A 19,258-nucleotide genomic window follows, 5' to 3' on the forward strand; every position below is an offset into this window, starting at 1 on the left:
GGGGATATTTTGCATATCTGGCCATTGATGGGATTAAAATGTTTGAAAATTCCTCTATCTATACTCACAGTTTTGACAGCAGACTGCTCAAAATGTAACACTCACAGAAGACATCCAGGAAAAAAACTTTTTTTCCAGCTAAAACACATACGGACTGAATCTCTTTAGTCTTTACTCAATCTCTACATGAAGGAACTCAATATGTCTCCTATTAGACGGTCACAGCACTCTAATCCTCTGAATCACCATGGATGTCTTTTCCAGCTGTGGTCCTACTGGTCACCCCTTAACCCCCTTGGGAAAGGGCCTGAGATGCAGATCACTTTCCCAGGTGGCCGCTGGTCCTCTGGGCTTTGAAGTGGTGGGGGACATGTTTGTGTTCTGCTTTTCCACACAGAAGAGATGGATAGTTATCTGATTATATAGACATCTTAAGGAGGTCTTTACATCTGTGCGCCTTCCTTTCAAAATACATTTCGCTTTGCTCTCCAAGATTGCAGTGCAGATGTGTGTTGACAATATTTTCAGATAGAAATTACTCAAAACAAGGCATTCGGCTTTGTGTGGTCTAATTATTGCAAATATTTAAGGCAGATGAAACCATTCTGATAAGAACCCAATTTGAGATTGTGAATACTCAAACATCACCTCATTTTTCTCAGTACTGGACACAGACACCATGTATAGCTGTGTGGTGAGAAGGATAGTATAGACAAGTATGTAAATATGTGCTGCACGCTTTCCTCTCAATAACAAAATAAACGCAACACAAACAAAATTGAGGAATTTTTTTTAAATAAAGCATAAGAAAAGCGTCTGATCATAGCAATCATAGCGGATATGTTTGCACAAGCTCTGCAATTCGGCACTCCAGTAAAGTCACGTCATGTTTATTTATAACACTTTATACAATAGATTGCTTGAATTCAAGCAGCTTTAACTTTTTAAACGTCAAAAACCGTGTCAGTGTCCATTTCATCAGAAGTCCAACTTCATTTTCTACTTTAAAGCAGCTCTCCAGTGAGTTCATTTTTTCACTCGCGGCAGCTGACCTCGACGAACTCAACAGGAGAAATGCTCACCTACCTATTACGTAATCGCCACGGACCAATGGTAGTACAAAGGTGTTTACCAGCCGTATCGAACTTTCCCGGAAAGTTTGTTTTAGCAAGCTGTTTCGAATTCCCGAAACTTTGTTCCGGCCTGATTTTGTTCGAAATAACGTCACATCAGTTCGTTCTTCGATTTTGCTTAAAGTATATTGGGGTCTTAAAGGTTCTGCATTGGTCTAACATGTCTATGGATGGAGGATTTTTTGGAGAGAGTTGAAATAAAGAGTTAAACTTTGTGTTCAATGTGGTCTAAAAGTTTTATCTCTTAAAATGTAAGCATTTGAAGTATGTTAACTGTTCACTCTCTCTCTCATTCAGTAAACTATGCCACATTGTAGATGAGATGGTCACAACCGAGCGGGAATATGTACGCTCTCTGCGGTACATCATTGACAACTATTTCCCTGAGATGGAGCGCTTTGACCTGCCTCAGGATCTGCGGGGGAAACGCAGCGTCATCTTCGGCAACCTGGAGAAGCTAGTGGACTTCCACAGCCAGTATTTCCTAAAAGAGCTAGAAAGCTGCTGCAACCATCCATTACGTGTCAGCCACTGCTTCCTACGACATGTAAGAGAAGTCCCTTTACAGTCTTTTCACAGTAACTTTCATCAAACTGCATGGTCTGTTTTTTGCAATTCTGCAGTCTATAAATTCTTATTGTTGTGATGTTTTCTGGACTTTTCTAAATAGTTTTAATAGTGATCATTCAGGGATGCTGAATTACGTTTTCATTGGAGATGAAACAAAGGGGATTAATTTTGTCAGTGTTTTGTCTGTTCCCAGTCCATGACTGGTTCATTTTTGACGAAGCACAAGTCTAAAACCATCCTGACTTTACTTATTCTGTGTATTTTTCTCTCTTTCATTCACCCTCCATGAAAATGGGAATCAAACTGAGCTGCAAGTAATGATTCTGAGGTCTTTAAATAAGTGCAAGACTACCAGCCTACATTCTTTGTAGTTGTGGTCAACTCATAGTGCTGGCTCCCCTTGAAAGCTCTACTATATGAAGCTTTCACAGAGCTTTTAAAAAAAAAAATCTTTTTTTTACATGTTTCTGGCACAGCAAAACCTGCACTGAAATTACAGCACACTCCATATGAACCTGAAAGTCATATATTGACTTACCCAAACACAAAAAAGTCTTTCCAAACCAAACTCAACCTGGACAAAGGGAAGAGAGAAGTTCTCAACAAGAGAAGTTTTTCTTCAGATCATGGTTTTAGAAATTTGGATGATGCCACTTAAAATATTGCTCTTTTGTGCTTTTTTCCATGTGAACATATAGCAAGACCAGTTTAGCCTGTATGCTTTATACAGCAAGAACAAGCCAAAGTCGGACACACTCCTGGCCAGCCATGGAAACAGCTTCTTCAGGGTGAGCAACTGGATTCATACTACACTCTAGACCACCTATGATAAACTTTTAGCTCAGCCTCTTTTAATCTCATTAATTTTATCTCACCTCATGGCCTGAGATTGTAAAATCAGAGTCTCTCTCATTCCAGCATAAGCAGCTGGAGTTGGGGGATAAGATGGACCTGGCGTCGTACCTGCTGAAGCCCATCCAGCGCATGAGTAAGTACGCCCTGCTGCTGAAAGACCTGATCAAAGAAGTGAGTGAGGTCCAGGAGCAGGAGCTAACGTACCTACGTGCCGCCACCGAGATGGTCAAATTCCAGCTTCGCCATGGCAACGATCTGCTCGCCATGGACGCCATCAGAGACTGTGATGTAAGTGTGTATGGCGCAGCAGATAAGTGCTGCACTTCAAGTGGAGAAACATAGGTAAGCATATATCTTCTCTTCTAAACTGCCATTTCATCATTTTTCACACACTCTTCCAGGTGAATCTGAAGGAACAGGGACAATTAGTTCGCCAAGATGAGTTCACGATTTTGTATGGCAGGAAGAAGTGCCAAAGACATGTGTTCCTGTTTGAGGATCTGGTGCTATTCAGCAAACCCAAACGCATTGAGGGTGGCCTAGATGTTTACATATACAAGCACTCTTTTAAGGTAAGAAGTTCTGACACAGCTTTAACACACTTTGCTGCATGCATTATGACTTAAGGCCCGTTCACACCAAGAATGATTACTAACAAGATAACTATGATGATAACTATATTAGCGTCCACTCCATCTGTTTATTATAAGCAGGCACTGTTATGTTGTCTGCTGCTTTAAATGCTCAATTCTGATTCGCTTGCAATGTTTTTATCATTCATCAGCTAGAAAAGCGTTCTGAAAGTGATTCCAATGATATTGTTTCTCTTTCACTGTTATTGTTATAGTTGTGGTATGGACTATAGTTCTTGTTATCGTCCTTGGGGTGATCTTTACAATACTTTGTTTTACTAATACACTCACATTCTTTTATTATATTTCCTCTGACCAATGTTAATATAAACAGAAGGCTTTATTTTAAAGATCTGAGAATCAGGTTGGTCTCCTGCAAGCCATGATAACAACAAAATGCCCATTAGCCCTAAATATTGATTGTGATTAAATGTTGAATACTCTTGACCCTATCATTACTTATGTAGACGGCTGATGTGGGTATGACAGAGACATCAGGTGAGAACGTTCTGAGGTTTGAGGTCTGGTTCCGGAGGAGAACTTCAAAGAACCAGACCTACGTTCTCCAGGCCAGCAATGCAGACGTCAAACACGCCTGGACCTGTGACATCGCACGGATACTATGGCAGCAGGCCACACGGAATAAAGGTAGGAAAGGAAGAACTGAAGTGGCTGAGCTTGAACAAGTTCTTTGTATTTGTTTTGTTCGTCTAGCTGGAAAGAACAAATGAGACTGATAGGATAATTGCAGATAATATCTCCCGTCAGATAACATCTTAGAATATTTAAAGATTTTTTTCAGCAGTTCATCTGTGAAGGCCTCAGGCAGAACTCTTTTGAATCACACCAGTATTGTATTTCTTCAGTTTGATTTCGAGTTAGAGAAAACGATGCAGATCTGAGGCATCATGTAACCTGTATTTGCACATATTTACTCAAAAACACTTTTTACGCTTTCTATGCGTTTCTTCATCTTAATGTCAACATGTGTGTCTTTACTCTGAATTTAGGGCTGTCACATTATCAAATTTTGACTACATGATCATTGTGCTAAAAATAATTCACAATAACAATAGTATTGCAGTATCTAAAATAATTTTGAAATAAATAAATAAACAATGCTATCAGTCAAATTGATCTTTAACTTTATTTAGTATTTTCTCTTTTGTATTTTGGCGAATGAATCACACTCAATATACCACATTAAATATACATTTTAAATATCACATTATCGCCAATGCCAGTATATTGTGACACTCCTATTCTGATACATGTCATGGCAGCATTTTTAAACGTTTATATGTGTGTATGCAGAAATTCGAATGCAGGAGATGGTCTCTATGGGGGTGGGCAATAAACCCTTTCTGGACATTAAACCCAGCGATGCTGCTATCAACGACAGAGCCATAGACTACATTATGAAAGGCAGAGGTGAGCCTGTTTAACATTAAATAATTATCAGAATAACTTGCTAAATTCTTTTTTTTATGTTTTTTTTTTATTTTTTATAAATAAGCAGCAAATGGTTATCTTGGTAGATTTTAGTAGCATCATGCTCTCTCTTCTGCCCAACCCCAAGACTGGTTGCCCACTGAAGCTACGCAGGGTTGAGCCTGGTCAGTACCTTGATGGGAGACCTCCTGGGAAAACCAGGTTGCTGCTGGAAGAGGTGTTAGTGCGGCCAGCAGGGGGCGCTCACCCTGTGGTCTGTGTGGGTCCTAACGCCCCAGTGTAGTGATGGGGACACTGTTCTGTCAAAGAGCACCGTCCTTCGGATGAGATGTTAAACCGAGGCCCTGACACTCTGTGGTCATTAAAAATCCCAGGATGTCCTTCTGAAAAAGAGTAGGGGTTTAACCCCAGCATCCTGGCCAAGTTTGCCCATCATGGCCTCCTAATCATCCCCATACATTCTGATTGGCTTCATCACTGTCTCCTCTCCACCAATTAGCTGGTGTGTGGTGGGCGTTTTGGCACAAAATGGCTGCCGTCGCATCATCCAGTTGGATGCTGCGCATTGGTGGTGGTTCAGGAGATTTCCCCCTTCCATATGTAAAACGCTTTGAGTACCCAGAAAAGCACTATATAAATGTAACGAATTATTGTTATTTTATTATGTTCTGTTACAGGGGCCAGGACGAGAGCATCCATTGCAGTCTCGCTGTTTGACCACTCAAACCCCTTTAAACGAGCTGCAGTAAACACCCCTGTCAGCGGCCCCCCGGTGGCTGGTGGCCCCTCCTCTTCCACACTGCTGGGGCCCTTAAATCTGCATATGTATAGCAGCCAAAGCCTGTTAACGGGGGAGAGACCTCTCATCAGCCCCTGCATCGAGGAAGACGAGCTGGAACATGAGACCAGCAGTCAGCCGTCTATGAGTATGTATTATAGTATGTATTATAACATGTATGAAAGTGTGAACGTCTTCCCACAAGCCTCATGTAACGTGCGACTTGTCTGTGTTTGTACCTACAGAGAGTTCGGGTTCGTCATCTCACTGTCTGTCTGGTAGTGGCTCGAGTGGGTCAGACAGCGGATGTGTGTCCAGTCACCTACCCGAGGCTTTGTCCGAGGAGCCCAACTCACCATGTGACTCCTCCTGTTACTCCTCCATCACCTCTCCCACCCAAGAGAAAGCCTGCTTTAACAGCCAGTACATCTCAGCGGTTAGTATTAAATGTGTCCATTTCAGATGGCCAATATTTTGATCGCACATCTTCAGGTCCACATAAAATGTCACTGATGCAGAAACGTGTTGTAACACCCATGCTTATGCTAGCACTAATGCACACGCTCCAGAAGACACTGATCACCTGATGATCAAGTGAGAGCCTCCCCTTTAACCTGTGATAACCCCTGCGCCCATGTCCTTCTCATCACAGGGGGAAGCTCAGGTGATTGGTCCCTCTACTATAGTGTGAGCTCAGTAACCACTGCTGCAGTAAGTTTGGCTTTTGCTCTATGACATCACACTTCCACAGCTATGTGCATGTGCATTAATACCCTCATCTCAGCATATTGAAAATATTATTCATGCTTTAACTAGGAGCTTTTACACATATGCTTGTACGTAATGCATGTTATTTTGTCCTGTAGGTTTAAGACCTGTCTGCTTCAGATTGAGAAGACAGCGTTGCCACACTGAAGAGGAGTACAGAGCTAGTATTTATTGTTCCTACTGAGTGCAAGCAAATCTCTTACAGGGTTTAAAAAGCACTCGAAATAGCACTGTTTCTCTTTTTCTTTTTTAAGCCACTTTTAGCTTCAATAGCTTTTATATAAATTTAAAAATGATCTATAAAAGTGAATAAATATTCTTGTATTTATCTTCTTTCAAATGTTAAGATACAGTAGTGTTCTCAGATGTGTTATTAACTGTAAATACTGTAGTAGTGTACAAAACACTTCTGAACTCTTGCGGTTATTCAGTTCCCACTCTTTTGTTGTTGTTGTTGTTGTTGTTGTTGCCCATTTTGCTGCAGACTTAAGCTGGTTTGATTTAGAAAAATGCCCGAATATGTTAAAAGGCATGTTCTGAGCATCGGTTACACTAAAGCTGTTAAGCAATGTTTAAAGCATTTGTTGTTGAGTTTTTGCTCTTTCTAGTGTTTCCATAGTCTGTGGGCCTGTGGTCAGTGTGCGGTGGAAACAGTTTTTGATAGCTGGCTTGATCCAGAATAAGAGAGCATTAATTCAGATCGTACGACTGACCTCAGGTCAGCTCTGCCCAGCACTGCTGCTCCTGGGTGCTGGGTATTGCTGCTACCTGTTTGGAAATGGGAGAGTTTTCATTTCAGTTCTCTTATTTACATTAATAAGTATAACAAAAAAACAAGATGTAAATTGTAAATAGATGCGCCAGTGGTGCTTTAAGGAAATAGCATTTAGAAAGTAATCTTTATACATGTGTTAACCAGTCAACATGGGACTCACTTAAGTGCCATTCTTTGTTGCCAATTTAAATTGAAAGTGTACAAACAAAAGATAATTAAAAAAAGAGCATTGCAAGTTCCACTTCTAGCTGGAGCATGAGTATGTACTCAAGCGTTTCATTTTTCAATCTTAACAAGTTCACACAGAAGTAATAAAGACGGATTGCTTTGTACCGATAACGGAAGTGTGTTTTATTTATTGTCTTTAATCTTCCATGATTGGCATTAAGTAGAGAATCCTATCTCACAAACCCTGAAGGCTGGTATTCAATTTCTGCACACCGACTGAGCTTACAAACAGAGTCATTGTTACTAATGATAAACTCTGCCTTGGGGCCAGCAGTATGTGGTTTAAATACGTGTAAACTCAAGCAGTGTAAGAAATATTGCTCAATTAAGTTTACTGTACCGGTTTAGCCTTAGGAACATTGCCACCAATAGCTTTTTCACAGTAACTCTTTGAATGACTTGAAAGCGACTGTTCTCTGTTGGCCATAAATGTTTTTATTTACATATAGGCCTATGAGATGAGCAACAGACATGTAGTGTGCTTAAACAGGCTAATAGGTCAGGGAATTCTGTGCCAACTGTTTACTGTGGCTCTGAAGTTACTTAGTTCTGGTATGAAACTCTAGATGGTGCAACCTGATAGGTCTAACTCTTTTGTTAGCGATCACGTCATTATTTACATAGCACAGCTGATTGGTTGTTATTGCATCAGCGGCCAATAAGCTGCGGCTCAACATTCAAACAAATTCCCGTAGTATTGCTGTTAGCATACCTTCCCCAGCTCCACCTGTATAGGTCTGCTATGGGGGTTATTTCATGTATGTTATACTGTATTTGCAGCAGCAGCAGTATGTCTTACATGCTCACAGTAATGTCTGGCAGTGTATTGGCAGTAACAAACCTCTTGTACTTGCTATGCAGTAGCATCAGCGTAGCAGATCTATTCCACCAATACCAAACACATTAACACTGCCATATCCTTTACCATGCCAATATCTATTACCAGACCAATCTCCCTAGAGTTATCATGACAGAATTATAGTTACCTTCCACAATCTTCTTTTTTGTGGCCTTTCTTATTTCTCTGCAAAAAATTTACGAGGAAATACATTGATCTTTCATTAATCATTTTAATCTTAATCTAAAAACAGGTCAGAATGGGCTTCCAGATATTACATTTTTCATTCAAATTCTTTTAAAACCACCTGGAGGAAATATACTAGATTTGCAACAAACCCTTGAGTCCACTCTGGCGGACGCAGGAAAGCATAGTATTTGCTGGCCAACATCATCTCCTTGTGAGAAAAACTGAAGTATGCAAAGGCCACATCTGGGCAGGGAGATACAAAGTTAAGTCGTTTTGCATGTAGAAAATGCCACTGAAATTTTCCAGCGTTTTTTGTTTTTGTCCACACGGATAGAAACCACAAACCCGAAAATGGAGTGAAAGTCAATGAAGCATATTTGGTTGAATCATTCACAATCAGTCACTGACATGCATGGTTGAGCGTGCATGTCAGAATTGAGTCAGCTGATTATTTAGTCAGCTTTGAGTGCTCCAGTGAGGCTGCATGTGTTGGTTTATTTGTCTCTCTCACCAAAAGTATTTTGCACCATCAACTTTTAATGATATTACAGACAAATCTAAACTTGGAAGAAGTGTGACAAGCTGGATATTTACAATGGAAACATTACTGATTCATGTCAAATTTAGAACACTTATCCAGGCTGTCATGAAATTACTGAATATCTATCCAGTACAGACACACACACACACAAATATTTATAATTCATAAAACAGAATCTTATTCCTAAACCTACACCTAGCCTAACTCAAATCCTAAACCTAACACATGCCACAATTAAGGTTACCATGGTGTGGAATAAAAGTTTTATCTCTGCGTCCTATTTATATTGTTATATTTCTGATGCAGTCTCTTTTTTCCCATTGATCCTGTGCCAAGAATGAATGCTGTGACATTTATCTGCTAATCTGTTTCCAAGTTTTATGGCGCACTGGAGGATGATCAACCCGTAGCCTTCTACAAATCCCCCAGCAGGTGGCGCACAGGCATTCCTTTTCTGCCTCATCTGTAGTGTTTTTTTTAAATATACATAAGCCTATATGACACACTGGAACAAAATAAGTAATACAACTTCTATACATATCCTAATCTGGGTGAGATAAAATTATATGAGAATACATTTATTCATTGTGTTTAAAAACAATTACACACCCAGCGGGCACCTTGATATCAAATTGACGTCAAAAGTTAGTCAAGACTTGATCAAGATGCTGCTGCATTTCATTTTAAGGTCAGTTTGAAAGGCAATGTCTTCCAGTGGTAATTAGGTGGAAAGAGAAAGTTAATACCCACACTGAAATTGGTTTAATGTATGATTAGTTTAAATAGCATTTTTTCTTAACTGAGGCATCGAAACTCATCCATTTGCACATCTCATTTTGAACTGTGTGTAGCCGTTGTGCATGTGCCCAACTGTAAAAGCGCTGTGGCTGGACTTTTACTTAATAAAAAAATGAAGTAAACTGGTTGGGTTCTACCTTTATTTACTCTGAAATGCAAGCGGTGTAGTGATTATTACATTTACTAAAAATGATACTGATTTGTTGATTAACGACATTGAACTTCATTACATTCATTCTTTTTGAGGACCTTTAAAGTACCATGGCATATGAATATGGAAATCATTACAGTAAATATTAAAATACCACTTTTTTTTACCATTGTGCCACCCCAATGCTTTCTTCGGCATATGGCACCTCTGAATGCAGTTTGTCTTATTTCAACCAAGTTTCCACTGGTCGGTGCTGCTGGAATGTAGGAGCTTCTGTCATGCTGACACTGTGCTGAGTGATTGCCCCGCATTTCTGAGCGTCTGCATTATTTTCCAGCTGCCATGTCTCTTTGCATTGTAAATGGTCGGTGTCGTTGCGCTGTATTAGTTCTGCCTGCATCCGGGTTCTGCAGGTGTCCACTCATCATCTGTCTGTTGATGGAGATGGCATTCATCAGCACTGAAGCCTTTGCTCAATCTGACAGCCCTGTTCTCAAGCCTCCCACCTTGGCTTCAACCAGTATAGCCATCTGGGAAATTATATTCATCATGGGGGGCATTTTTCTACTCCAGCACGTCTCTAATGCACTGAGTAACAGGTGACAGACTGCTGTTGCATATCAGGCTCTCCTGGAGCAGGTGGCTGGGGGGCAGTGCTGGGCCAATCGAGAGAGCAACAAGTTATTAGCGGCTGTTGCCTGTTGGATATGTGCATGGTTCCCAGGTGATGCTTTGCACGCCTCATCTGTTCAATCTCTGTCAGGTGCCACCATCTTTTCACACTTATAGCATGTGTAAGAAAAATCAAACATAGAACGTGGAAAAACCAACATATGCTGTTGCTCTGAGTGTGTGTTAGAGGTCTCAGTGGAGAGGAGAGCACTGTCTGGACTCTCCCTATGAAATGACATGTGGTCGTTCACTTCCAATTAGATTATATGTCTGTTTCATATTTAAATCACTGGATTATGAAAATAGGCATTATCATGGTTTTAACATTTTAAATATTTTTTTTTTTGTTGCAAAAAAGAACAAATTATTGACATTGATAGCCTACACTGTTATTGATATAACTACGCATAAATAAGGAATTAGGCATAATTATATGAATAAATAATGATTTTTTGCTGATAAACAAGTTGAACAAAAAGTTTATATTGTGAAATGTTCATTTTGGGTACACTATTGCTAATCTTTTATTGGTTGTCTATTTTATATCACTGCTTAACCTGTACCTTTTCACTTACTGTACATTAATTGTTCAGTCACTATTGTGCCTCTGAAACAGCAAAGCTCTGCTGAGCAGATGAGCAGAATCCACTGACAGCCATGCAGCCACTATGAAATTAACCACTATTAAAACACCAATAGACCTCCATTAAAGGTGGGCCTATAGTTTACCCAAAAATGTATATTCTCTCTCCTAATTTACTCACCCTCAAGTTGTTCCAGACCTGTATGAGTTAGCCTACCTTCTTCTGCTGAACACAAAAATACGATTTTGATGAATGTCAGTAGCCTAACCAAACAGCCGACGGATCCCATTGACTTCCACAGTAGGCTATTTATTTTTCTAGAAGTCAATGCCCATCAAATGTTTGGCAACCCATATTCGTTTGTGTGTGTTTTTTGGGTGAACTATACCTTCAAGTTTAACAAAGCAAGCTAGTCTTGGGTTGACAAAAAATAGCCTCATGCAAGGTCGGAAATGCCACCAAACTGAATAAAAAAATGACCCCAAAATTCAAGATATGAATTGTCCTTGTATGTGTTCTTGTATTTTGTGGCAATATTACAAGAGCAATAGTTTTCTCTAATATCAGCACGATTGCAAATGTGATATTGATCTTGTATAACAGGTCAATAAACAATTAGTTGATTATATGAACTGACAATTTTTTAGACATCTTGTCACTTTTTACTGTTTTTGCTCTATTTTGACAATTTAAATAGTCAAAGCAGAAAAGTTGCTTGATTCTATGATTCACTTATTACGACTTTCCTCCAACTACAGGCGGTTTTTAATGTCATTTAGCCTATAGCCAAGTATTTTTCCGAACATTAACATTTCTACATTCAAAATGTTACAAGAACATTAATCTCATAACATTATTTATGTGATTGTAATTGCATTATTTTGATAACTGGCACAAATAGCCTACTGAATATTACATTTCCTTATTATTTCTGTTTATGCTTGTCTTTAATCGAGATAAAAGTACGGTATTGCCTCAAACCCAGCAGACAAAAAACGTTGATATGTCTTACGTTGTGTTACGTTGATGTGCAGCTGGCTTAGGGAGGATCACACCACATAACATACAGACACTGCACAGGTGTATCCATCTAAATTTGCATTTGGGTTTCTCTACTTGGCCTTGACTGGGTGAAAAACTGCAGTGTTCAAGGCAATACCAGGCACAGGAGCTCTTGTGCATTGCTTTAATAAGTAAAATAAATAATGTATTTGTATCATGGTGAGGTTTGATGTTAACATATTCATATATTTATATAAAAATGAAGTAAAATAACAAAATCTATAATAAATGATCCATCATTTGTATAAAACTAGGCTCAAATCTGTCAGCTCCTGCAGTACCTGTATGAATTTGATCAAATCAGCTGTTTTTGCCATTACCTCACATAGACACTGAAGTGGTCCTGGATCAGGAAGTCCTTCTTCATCTGAAGAAAATTAGCAGGAATGAACAAAAACACATGGAACTATCATTTCACCCCCATGCAGCTGACATAACTCATTCTGTGAGTTTAAACTCTCAATCAGCATTAAGCTTTACATAATGCACACTTTCATAAATGTCTAAATCCATCAGTTAAATGCGTCAACACATGATATGGCTATATAAGGGAAAATTGAAGTCTTCCACAAACGAAACAAATGCATTGAGGTTTGGCTGGTGCTTAATGTATGAAGTATGACCAGCAGGTGGCGCTACTGTCACATTCACCTGCACACAGACTTCATACTGTTGTTTTGACGGTTCCAGTTGTTCAGTTGACTTCTCTGTGCGTAAGAAATGTTTTTCTGATTTTCCATAGTTTTTCAATTTTCACTAAAAACACTTGATTGGATATATTTGGTTCACCAAAGTAACTCCTTAACACATCCCATATGTGCATTGTTAGTAGACCTACTAATGACCATATAGCCTACAGTGGAAAAAATATATATTACAAAGTATGTGCCCCCTCAATCTTTGATTAAGTATACAGTGTTTGTCTGCTATGAATTGAGGTTGTTTAGAAATATATTATGTATCCCTAAACTGTGTGAATTATAGTCAAATAAAAAGAGTGCTGTGTTGCAACCTACTCCGACTGCTAGAATGTAACATTATAGAACTTAAAATTGTTCAATGAATCAAAGAATTAAAGTTAGTATTTTAAAGGTTTTAATTATATTAAAATAAGAGAACTTTGTAAATTTGATAATGCTAGTTTTGTCATTTAACACATTACGTGGCTTCAAATTTAAATAGTAACTAAGACGGACATGACAATATATATTCTTGACTCCTTTTTTCCTGTAAATGCTTATACATAAAAACCACTGTCACCTCAGAAGGGTGGTGCTGATGTGTGATAGTGATAGTGACAACACTCCCTGGAATCCCCATTTTTGCTTTTGGTTTTAATTTGTAGTTAGTTAGCTAAAGGTTCTTCACCCTTCTCAATCTATATTCTGCTTATTCATATTTCAGTTTCATATTCACAGATTCAACTTCAGAATACCGAAAGTACAGCACAACACAATAAGAAAGTAATGATTACTGTAAGGCATCTGATTACTGTAAGGCAAGGCATCTGATTTGTCTCCTCCTTTTTCTGTGAAATGAATAATTTCATTGGAAGGCTGGTTTGCTCTGTAAGCTAAATACGGAACAAAAAGCACCGCGTTTCAGTCAGAACTCTGATTCACTGAAACCAGAGACAAATATGAACAGCTCCTCTCTCCATATTATAAATGACACGGCACTGGAAGACTGGTCATCTGCAGGGAGCACCGCGGCCTGTGTGATTCTGGGCGTCTGCTTCCTGGTGGGTGCACCTGGGAACCTGCTGGTGGTGTGGACCATCTTGAAGTATGTGAAACAGCGCTCTCACACAGTGCTGCTCATCCTACACCTGGCAGCCGCGGACCTTCTGGTGCTGATCACCCTGCCGCTGTGGATCTACTCGCTGGCCCGTTCCTGGGTGTTTGGAGAGGCCGCCTGCAAAGCCATGGTGTACATCATCAATGCCTGCATGTACAGCAGCGTCTTCATCATCACCATCATGAGTGTGGGGCGCTTCCTGGCTGTCAGGTACCCTTTGAAGATGCTGTATTGGCAAAAAAAGACATCCATGTCCAAAATACTGGCAGTGACCTGGATCCTGTCATTCATTTTGGGGATTCCTGTCATCCTGACTCAGTATATAGATGTTGATGACGATGGAGTAAAACACTGCTTGTACCGGGACTACAGCTCTGTGTCTTTTGAAGTCTTTTGTATTTGTTTGGAGACTCTTCTTGGGTTTATCATTCCATTTTTCACACTTGCGATCTGTTACTGTCAAGTGGCCACCCAGCTCCGCAAGGTGCGCTTTAAGATAAAGCAGAAATCCATCTTCCTCATTGGTGGAGTGGTCGTGGCCTTCATTTTGTGTTGGTTACCCCACCACGTCCTCAATATCGTATGGATGGTGGTTCTTCTAGTAGGACAATTAGATGAACTGTCTCCTATCCCAAATAGTGCTGTCTTCATTTCTGGAGCTCTGGCTTTTATCAGTAGCTCAGTGAACCCTGTCCTTTATGCGTTTGCTTCCAGAAACTTCCATGGAAATGTAAGGAAGTCTGGGATAGTAAAGCTGTTTCAAGACTTAGCAACACAAACACCCCAAACGAAAGAAGGCTTCTTACAGGATTCTGGACTGCACAATGGAAATATCCTGGAAGAACAAACTAATGGTGAAAAGAGGGAACTCATGGATCTCTGAGTAATGGCTAGACTCATTAGAAGTTTAGATATTTTTTTTAATGGTTAATATTTTTTTTATTTTTTTTTGCAGTATTTGTTAAAATGTCATAATATTCCCGTTTGTTAACAGTTTAAAATAAATTGAACATTTATGAAAGTTGTTTTAAATGTATTGTTTTTTTATTGATCAGAGTTGTTCAAACTGTTTTGGGAAACAGTCATGACTAGCAATTTGATTTCTTCAACGATGTATGGTAGTTCAGCAGCGAGTTACGTCGTTGTATGGGAAACGCACCCCTGGATGCCATTCTCCCAGAAATGTTCTTAAGAGTTATAGTATATAAATTTTGTGTCACTCACTATACCATTGATCAGTGTTGGGAAGAGTTACTTTTAAAAGTAATGCACTACAATATTGCGTTTCTCCCTAAAAACGTAACTAAAACATAACTTTTCAGTTACTTTTTTCTCATCTAGGCTGGGCTTGCTTGTTTGTTTTTAATGATAAAAAAGTTCTATTTTTGGCAAATGTAAAGGCCCTTTCACACCTAAAGTGAAATTAATTATCCTGAAACTGAATAAAATGCTAATTCACACTTGTACAGTAGAGAGCACAGCTCAAACAAACTTTTCAGCTGTGCTACCATTCTGGATCGCAGAAGAATACGACACAGGAGAAGAAAGTTAAACACTTAAGCACTTAGGCACATTTAATTATTGCAGGTTTGCTTAATATTCTAAGTTTGCATTTCACTGATTTTATTAATTTTGAGGAATGCCTAATTATTTTGTGCAAGAGAGATGAATAAATGCCTGCTCACATTTCGTCTAGAAGTACAATAACTATCATGTTTACACAGCGCACACAACGTCTCTGCACCTCACTCATGATTTCCCTCAACATACGGACAGAAAAGGTTTCAGTCAATAAATGGGAAAACAAAGTAACTTGCATTAGTTATTTGAAAAACTAACTCAGATATTTTGTTGTAAATTTAAAAGTAATGCATTACTTTACCAGTTACCTAAAAAAGTAATCTGATTACATAACATATGTTGCTGGGTATGCGTTACCCCCCAACCCTGCCACTGATGATTTAGTGTAACATTTTAAAATACATTTTCTTTCTTTTTAAATGACTTATGCATTTTAATAATTGTATTCGGAGAAAAAGAGATTCCGAGACACATTAATTATCTGGAGCAAAACTAGACTTCTCACCAAATTCTCACACATGCATGAGTGTGAACTGCAATTTTATCATCTTTCTACTGAATCCCCTATGCCTGAATTCACAGATGCTCCTCCCATTCTCTCTTTTATTATTAGACAACCACTGTTTTTCTTTTCTGTGTTTGAGAGTTCTGTTTTCCTCAGTTTTCACAAAAGGGAAGTGAGATTTGCTGAGGCAGACTGGTTTTCTAGCTCAGTGGTTAGACTTTTATAGCAGACTCGAACGGACCAGAGAGGCAATCATGAACGCAACTGCTTATCTTCAGGGAGATGAGGAGACCGAACTGGGCTCGGTGGGGGCCTGTGTGATTCTGGGCGTCTGCTTCCTGGTGGGTGCACCTGGGAACCTGCTGGTGGTGTGGACCATCTTGAAGTATGTGAAACAGCGCTCTCACACAGTGCTGCTCATCCTCCACCTGGCAGCCGCGGACCTTCTGGTGCTGATCACCCTGCCGCTGTGGATCTACTCGCTGGCCCGTTCCTGGGTGTTTGGAGAGGCCGCCTGCAAAGCCATGGTGTACATCATCAATGCCTGCATGTACAGCAGCGTCTTCATCATCACCATCATGAGTGTGGGGCGCTTCCTGGCTGTCAGGTACCCTTTCACCTCAATCCGCTGTAGGAAACAAGCACTGAACAGGATACTTCTAATGATATGGATAGCCTCATTTCTCGTCAGTATTCCCGTCATTGTAACTCACACTTTGGGAGAAAGTCACGGACAACAACAGTGTACTTTCAGGGAGTACAAGTCTGACATCCAACAGGCTGTGTTGCTTATTTTAGAAACTCTTATAGGCTTCATCATCCCCTTTTTCACCATGTTGGTCTGTTACGGCTGCCTCTTTAGTCGCATAGCGCAGATGAACTTCAAGTCCAAGCGTAAATCGACAGTTCTCATCTGCAGTGTGGTTGTGATGTTCGCGCTCTGCTGGATACCTCATCATGTGGGGAACTTCCTTTCCCTCATCTCACTTGCTCTCAAGCATTCAAACCCAAAAATGGCAGAAAGTTTGGAGGACGCCTGCACCACAATGACCATTATAGCAGGAGCCCTGGTGTTCATCAGTAGCTCAGTCAATCCAGTGCTTTATGTGTTTGCCGCACGTACCTTCCGCAGCTCACTCCGGGAAACTGGAATACAGAAGCTGTTCCAACATCTGTCAAGTTCAGCGTCTGGTGAAGGGAATAAAGAGTTATCATTCGTGTCCAAAAGACAAAGTTCACACACCACCAACTCGCAGGGTCTCACAGAATCTAAACTGGCTGAAGATGAGGCTGTGGAATCATGCATCAGTGCCTCAGATTGACCCTGTAAGAAGCTTTATACCCAGGTGCTTAATAACATTATCAGAATTAACCATTATAACTGTTGTCTCTCATGAAAGAGTGCACTTTAAATGTCGTTTTGTATTTCAGAATTGTATTGAAATTTAAACAAACTGAAATCATGTTTAGTCAAATATTTGCTTGTGCCTTGTTTTTTTGCGTTTTATACTCACTGAGACTCACTGCAACTGCAGATTCTACAATGAAAACACTTTTACATTTGTGATATAACTCAAGTACCTTTATAAGTGTCTATTTGGGATTAAATGCATTATGATTTCAACATGTCCCTTTTTCTCATATTGCAACGTGTGTGTTTGAGGCTCTTTTAACGGTGTGAAAGAGGAAGCGGGAATTAAAAGGAACAGAGGTCAGTCTGGAGGAGGATACCATCTGTGCCACTGAAATGTCATTATTTTCTATAATTCTCCTTTCACGTTTGAATTAAACATCAGTTATTTTTAAAAACCCAAACATTTACATAACTTGCATAGGCCTGCTTTTCAAATCAGAAGAAACACTCACCATGCTGTTTCTTATACTGTAAAACCGTAACTCTTGACACATTTTAGTGACAGACCTTTATTGGTATTGAAAAGAAAAACCTTTTACTTTATTACATTTTTGAAAGGCAAAAATTGTAGCCTTCCTATCTGAGTAAGAGTGGTGATGTGAAAGATGCTCGTCTTGACCTGTGGTTCCACCTTTCTCTCTTTTACAACACAAATATCATGCCTGAAATCATCTGAATCAGCTGACCATTGTTCAAGATGAAACCAGAGAGAGAAGGAGGGAGATGCTAGACTATCAAAGTCTAACAGACATGGACTCTTTACCTAAGTTTGGCATGCGATGGAAAGGTGAGAGGACTCGTAGACAAACATTCTCTGTCTGGCTTTTTTGTCCAATTAAATTACTGACACAGGCACACAAGAGCACTGAATAATAGAAACAAAACTCAGATATAAACACAGTTGCTTATACATATAGAAACTGCATGTAGGAGCCAAGGATAGGTTTGAGCGCCAGAATTATTAGGTTATTTATTAATTATTATTTTTCTGTGCCATTCAATACTGCCATGACTTTTTTTGTCTTTTATTTGCTATCATGTACCAAATTTGACATTAAAACTGTTTCTTTTTCTTTTGTCCTGATGTGATTTCTTTGTCATCCTACATAGCCGATAATTGTTTGTTTTTTTTCTTTAGAGAGAAGCTGAATGGATTAAACACTCAAAAGCATTACATATTCAAGAAGAAACAAAACAGGCTATATTAAGAAGCGAATTCAAAATTTGACATTAATTACGTTTACACCAAAAAAAGAAAGAAAACCAAAACAACAACTATGTATGGTTTAGGATGTTTCTGTCATCGAATCCTTCCGGCAGATGCAAGGTGCAATGAGTAAGACCCGCCTCCAAACGTCATATCAAATAAGTGAATTATGATTGGTTGTTCAATGTGCCAGTCAAACTTCCACTTCATAACTGCAAAAGCAAATGCATAACCAGAATAAACTAACGCATGTAGCACAATTAATGTCGATAGTCTAAAACCTTGTCTTTTGAGATTATCAGCCTATTGATTTTTGTAGTGAAAGTGGCAGAGGAGAATATTGGCAGATTATGAAGGTTTATGAAAGTGCACTGGCCTTATAACATAAAACTTTTAATTATTAAAGACTTTATATAGGCAACTGATATGGCGGCAAATTTTCATATCAGTTAAAATCATGAACACTCATGTTTTAAACATAGGCTATATTTTAAAGCTACTGTTTATTTCTTCAAACATAAAACTGAGTTAAAACACTGAGTGCATTTTTTTAAACGTACCAATTAAAAGAACAGAAGATAAAATAGGCAAGCTAAGCAGAACATCAACTATAGGTGTGTGTAGCAGCAAAGCAGGACAAAGTGAATTCTGATCTTATCTCCCACTTCCTAGCGCATATAAACCAATCCGAGCGAGTTACATAGGTTCCGTGGCAATACGCCCCGCCC

General features: G+C 39.3%; 3 protein-coding genes across 12 annotated transcripts in view; all 3 read left to right on the plus strand.

Moving 5' to 3' along the window:
• The window catches only part of plekhg4 (pleckstrin homology domain containing, family G (with RhoGef domain) member 4), a 99,299-nt gene extending 91,997 nt beyond the window's left edge, over nucleotides 1–7,302 (plus strand). For 4 of the 10 annotated variants that reach the window (XM_077228830.1, XM_077228834.1, XM_077228832.1 and 1 more), the window contains exons 15-24: nucleotides 1,431–1,680; nucleotides 2,402–2,491; nucleotides 2,622–2,846; nucleotides 2,960–3,130; nucleotides 3,658–3,838; nucleotides 4,505–4,621; nucleotides 5,320–5,568; nucleotides 5,666–5,856; nucleotides 6,073–6,131; nucleotides 6,287–7,302. In XM_077228830.1, the coding sequence (XP_077084945.1) occupies nucleotides 1,431–1,680; nucleotides 2,402–2,491; nucleotides 2,622–2,846; nucleotides 2,960–3,130; nucleotides 3,658–3,838; nucleotides 4,505–4,621; nucleotides 5,320–5,568; nucleotides 5,666–5,856; nucleotides 6,073–6,111 (1,513 nt within the window). In that variant the 3' untranslated portion in view covers nucleotides 6,112–6,131; nucleotides 6,287–7,302. Of the gene's footprint in view, nucleotides 1–1,430; nucleotides 1,681–2,401; nucleotides 2,492–2,621; nucleotides 2,847–2,959; nucleotides 3,131–3,657; nucleotides 3,839–4,504; nucleotides 4,622–5,319; nucleotides 5,569–5,659; nucleotides 5,857–6,072; nucleotides 6,132–6,286 lie in introns of all 10 variants that reach the window. The other 6 variants (XM_077228831.1, XM_077228833.1, XM_077228828.1 and 3 more) reach the window with 3 other exon arrangements.
• A 6,345-nt stretch (nucleotides 7,303–13,647) lies between these two features.
• On the plus strand, nucleotides 13,648–15,651 carry LOC143736607 (leukotriene B4 receptor 1). The gene has a single exon (XM_077227298.1). The coding sequence runs from the start codon at nucleotides 13,666–13,668 to the stop codon at nucleotides 14,704–14,706; it is 1,041 nt and encodes a 346-aa protein (XP_077083413.1). The 5' UTR covers nucleotides 13,648–13,665; the 3' UTR covers nucleotides 14,707–15,651.
• A 436-nt stretch (nucleotides 15,652–16,087) lies between these two features.
• LOC143737409 (leukotriene B4 receptor 1) lies at nucleotides 16,088–18,399 on the plus strand. The gene has a single exon (XM_077228835.1). The coding sequence runs from the start codon at nucleotides 16,164–16,166 to the stop codon at nucleotides 17,229–17,231; it is 1,068 nt and encodes a 355-aa protein (XP_077084950.1). The 5' UTR covers nucleotides 16,088–16,163; the 3' UTR covers nucleotides 17,232–18,399.
• Nucleotides 18,400–19,258: the final 859 nt, after the last annotated feature.

Source organism: Siphateles boraxobius, unplaced genomic scaffold (assembly GCF_051911475.1).
Source record: "Siphateles boraxobius isolate OS27281-9 unplaced genomic scaffold, OSU_SipBor_1 130, whole genome shotgun sequence".
NCBI classification, from domain to species: domain Eukaryota; kingdom Metazoa; phylum Chordata; class Actinopteri; order Cypriniformes; family Leuciscidae; genus Siphateles; species Siphateles boraxobius.

Coding starts and splice junctions, on each gene's coding strand:
- LOC143736607 (XM_077227298.1), top strand. CDS start 13,666: ATGAACAGCTCCTCTCTCCATATTATAAATGACACGGCACTGGAAGAC.
- LOC143737409 (XM_077228835.1), top strand. CDS start 16,164: ATGAACGCAACTGCTTATCTTCAGGGAGATGAGGAGACCGAACTGGGC.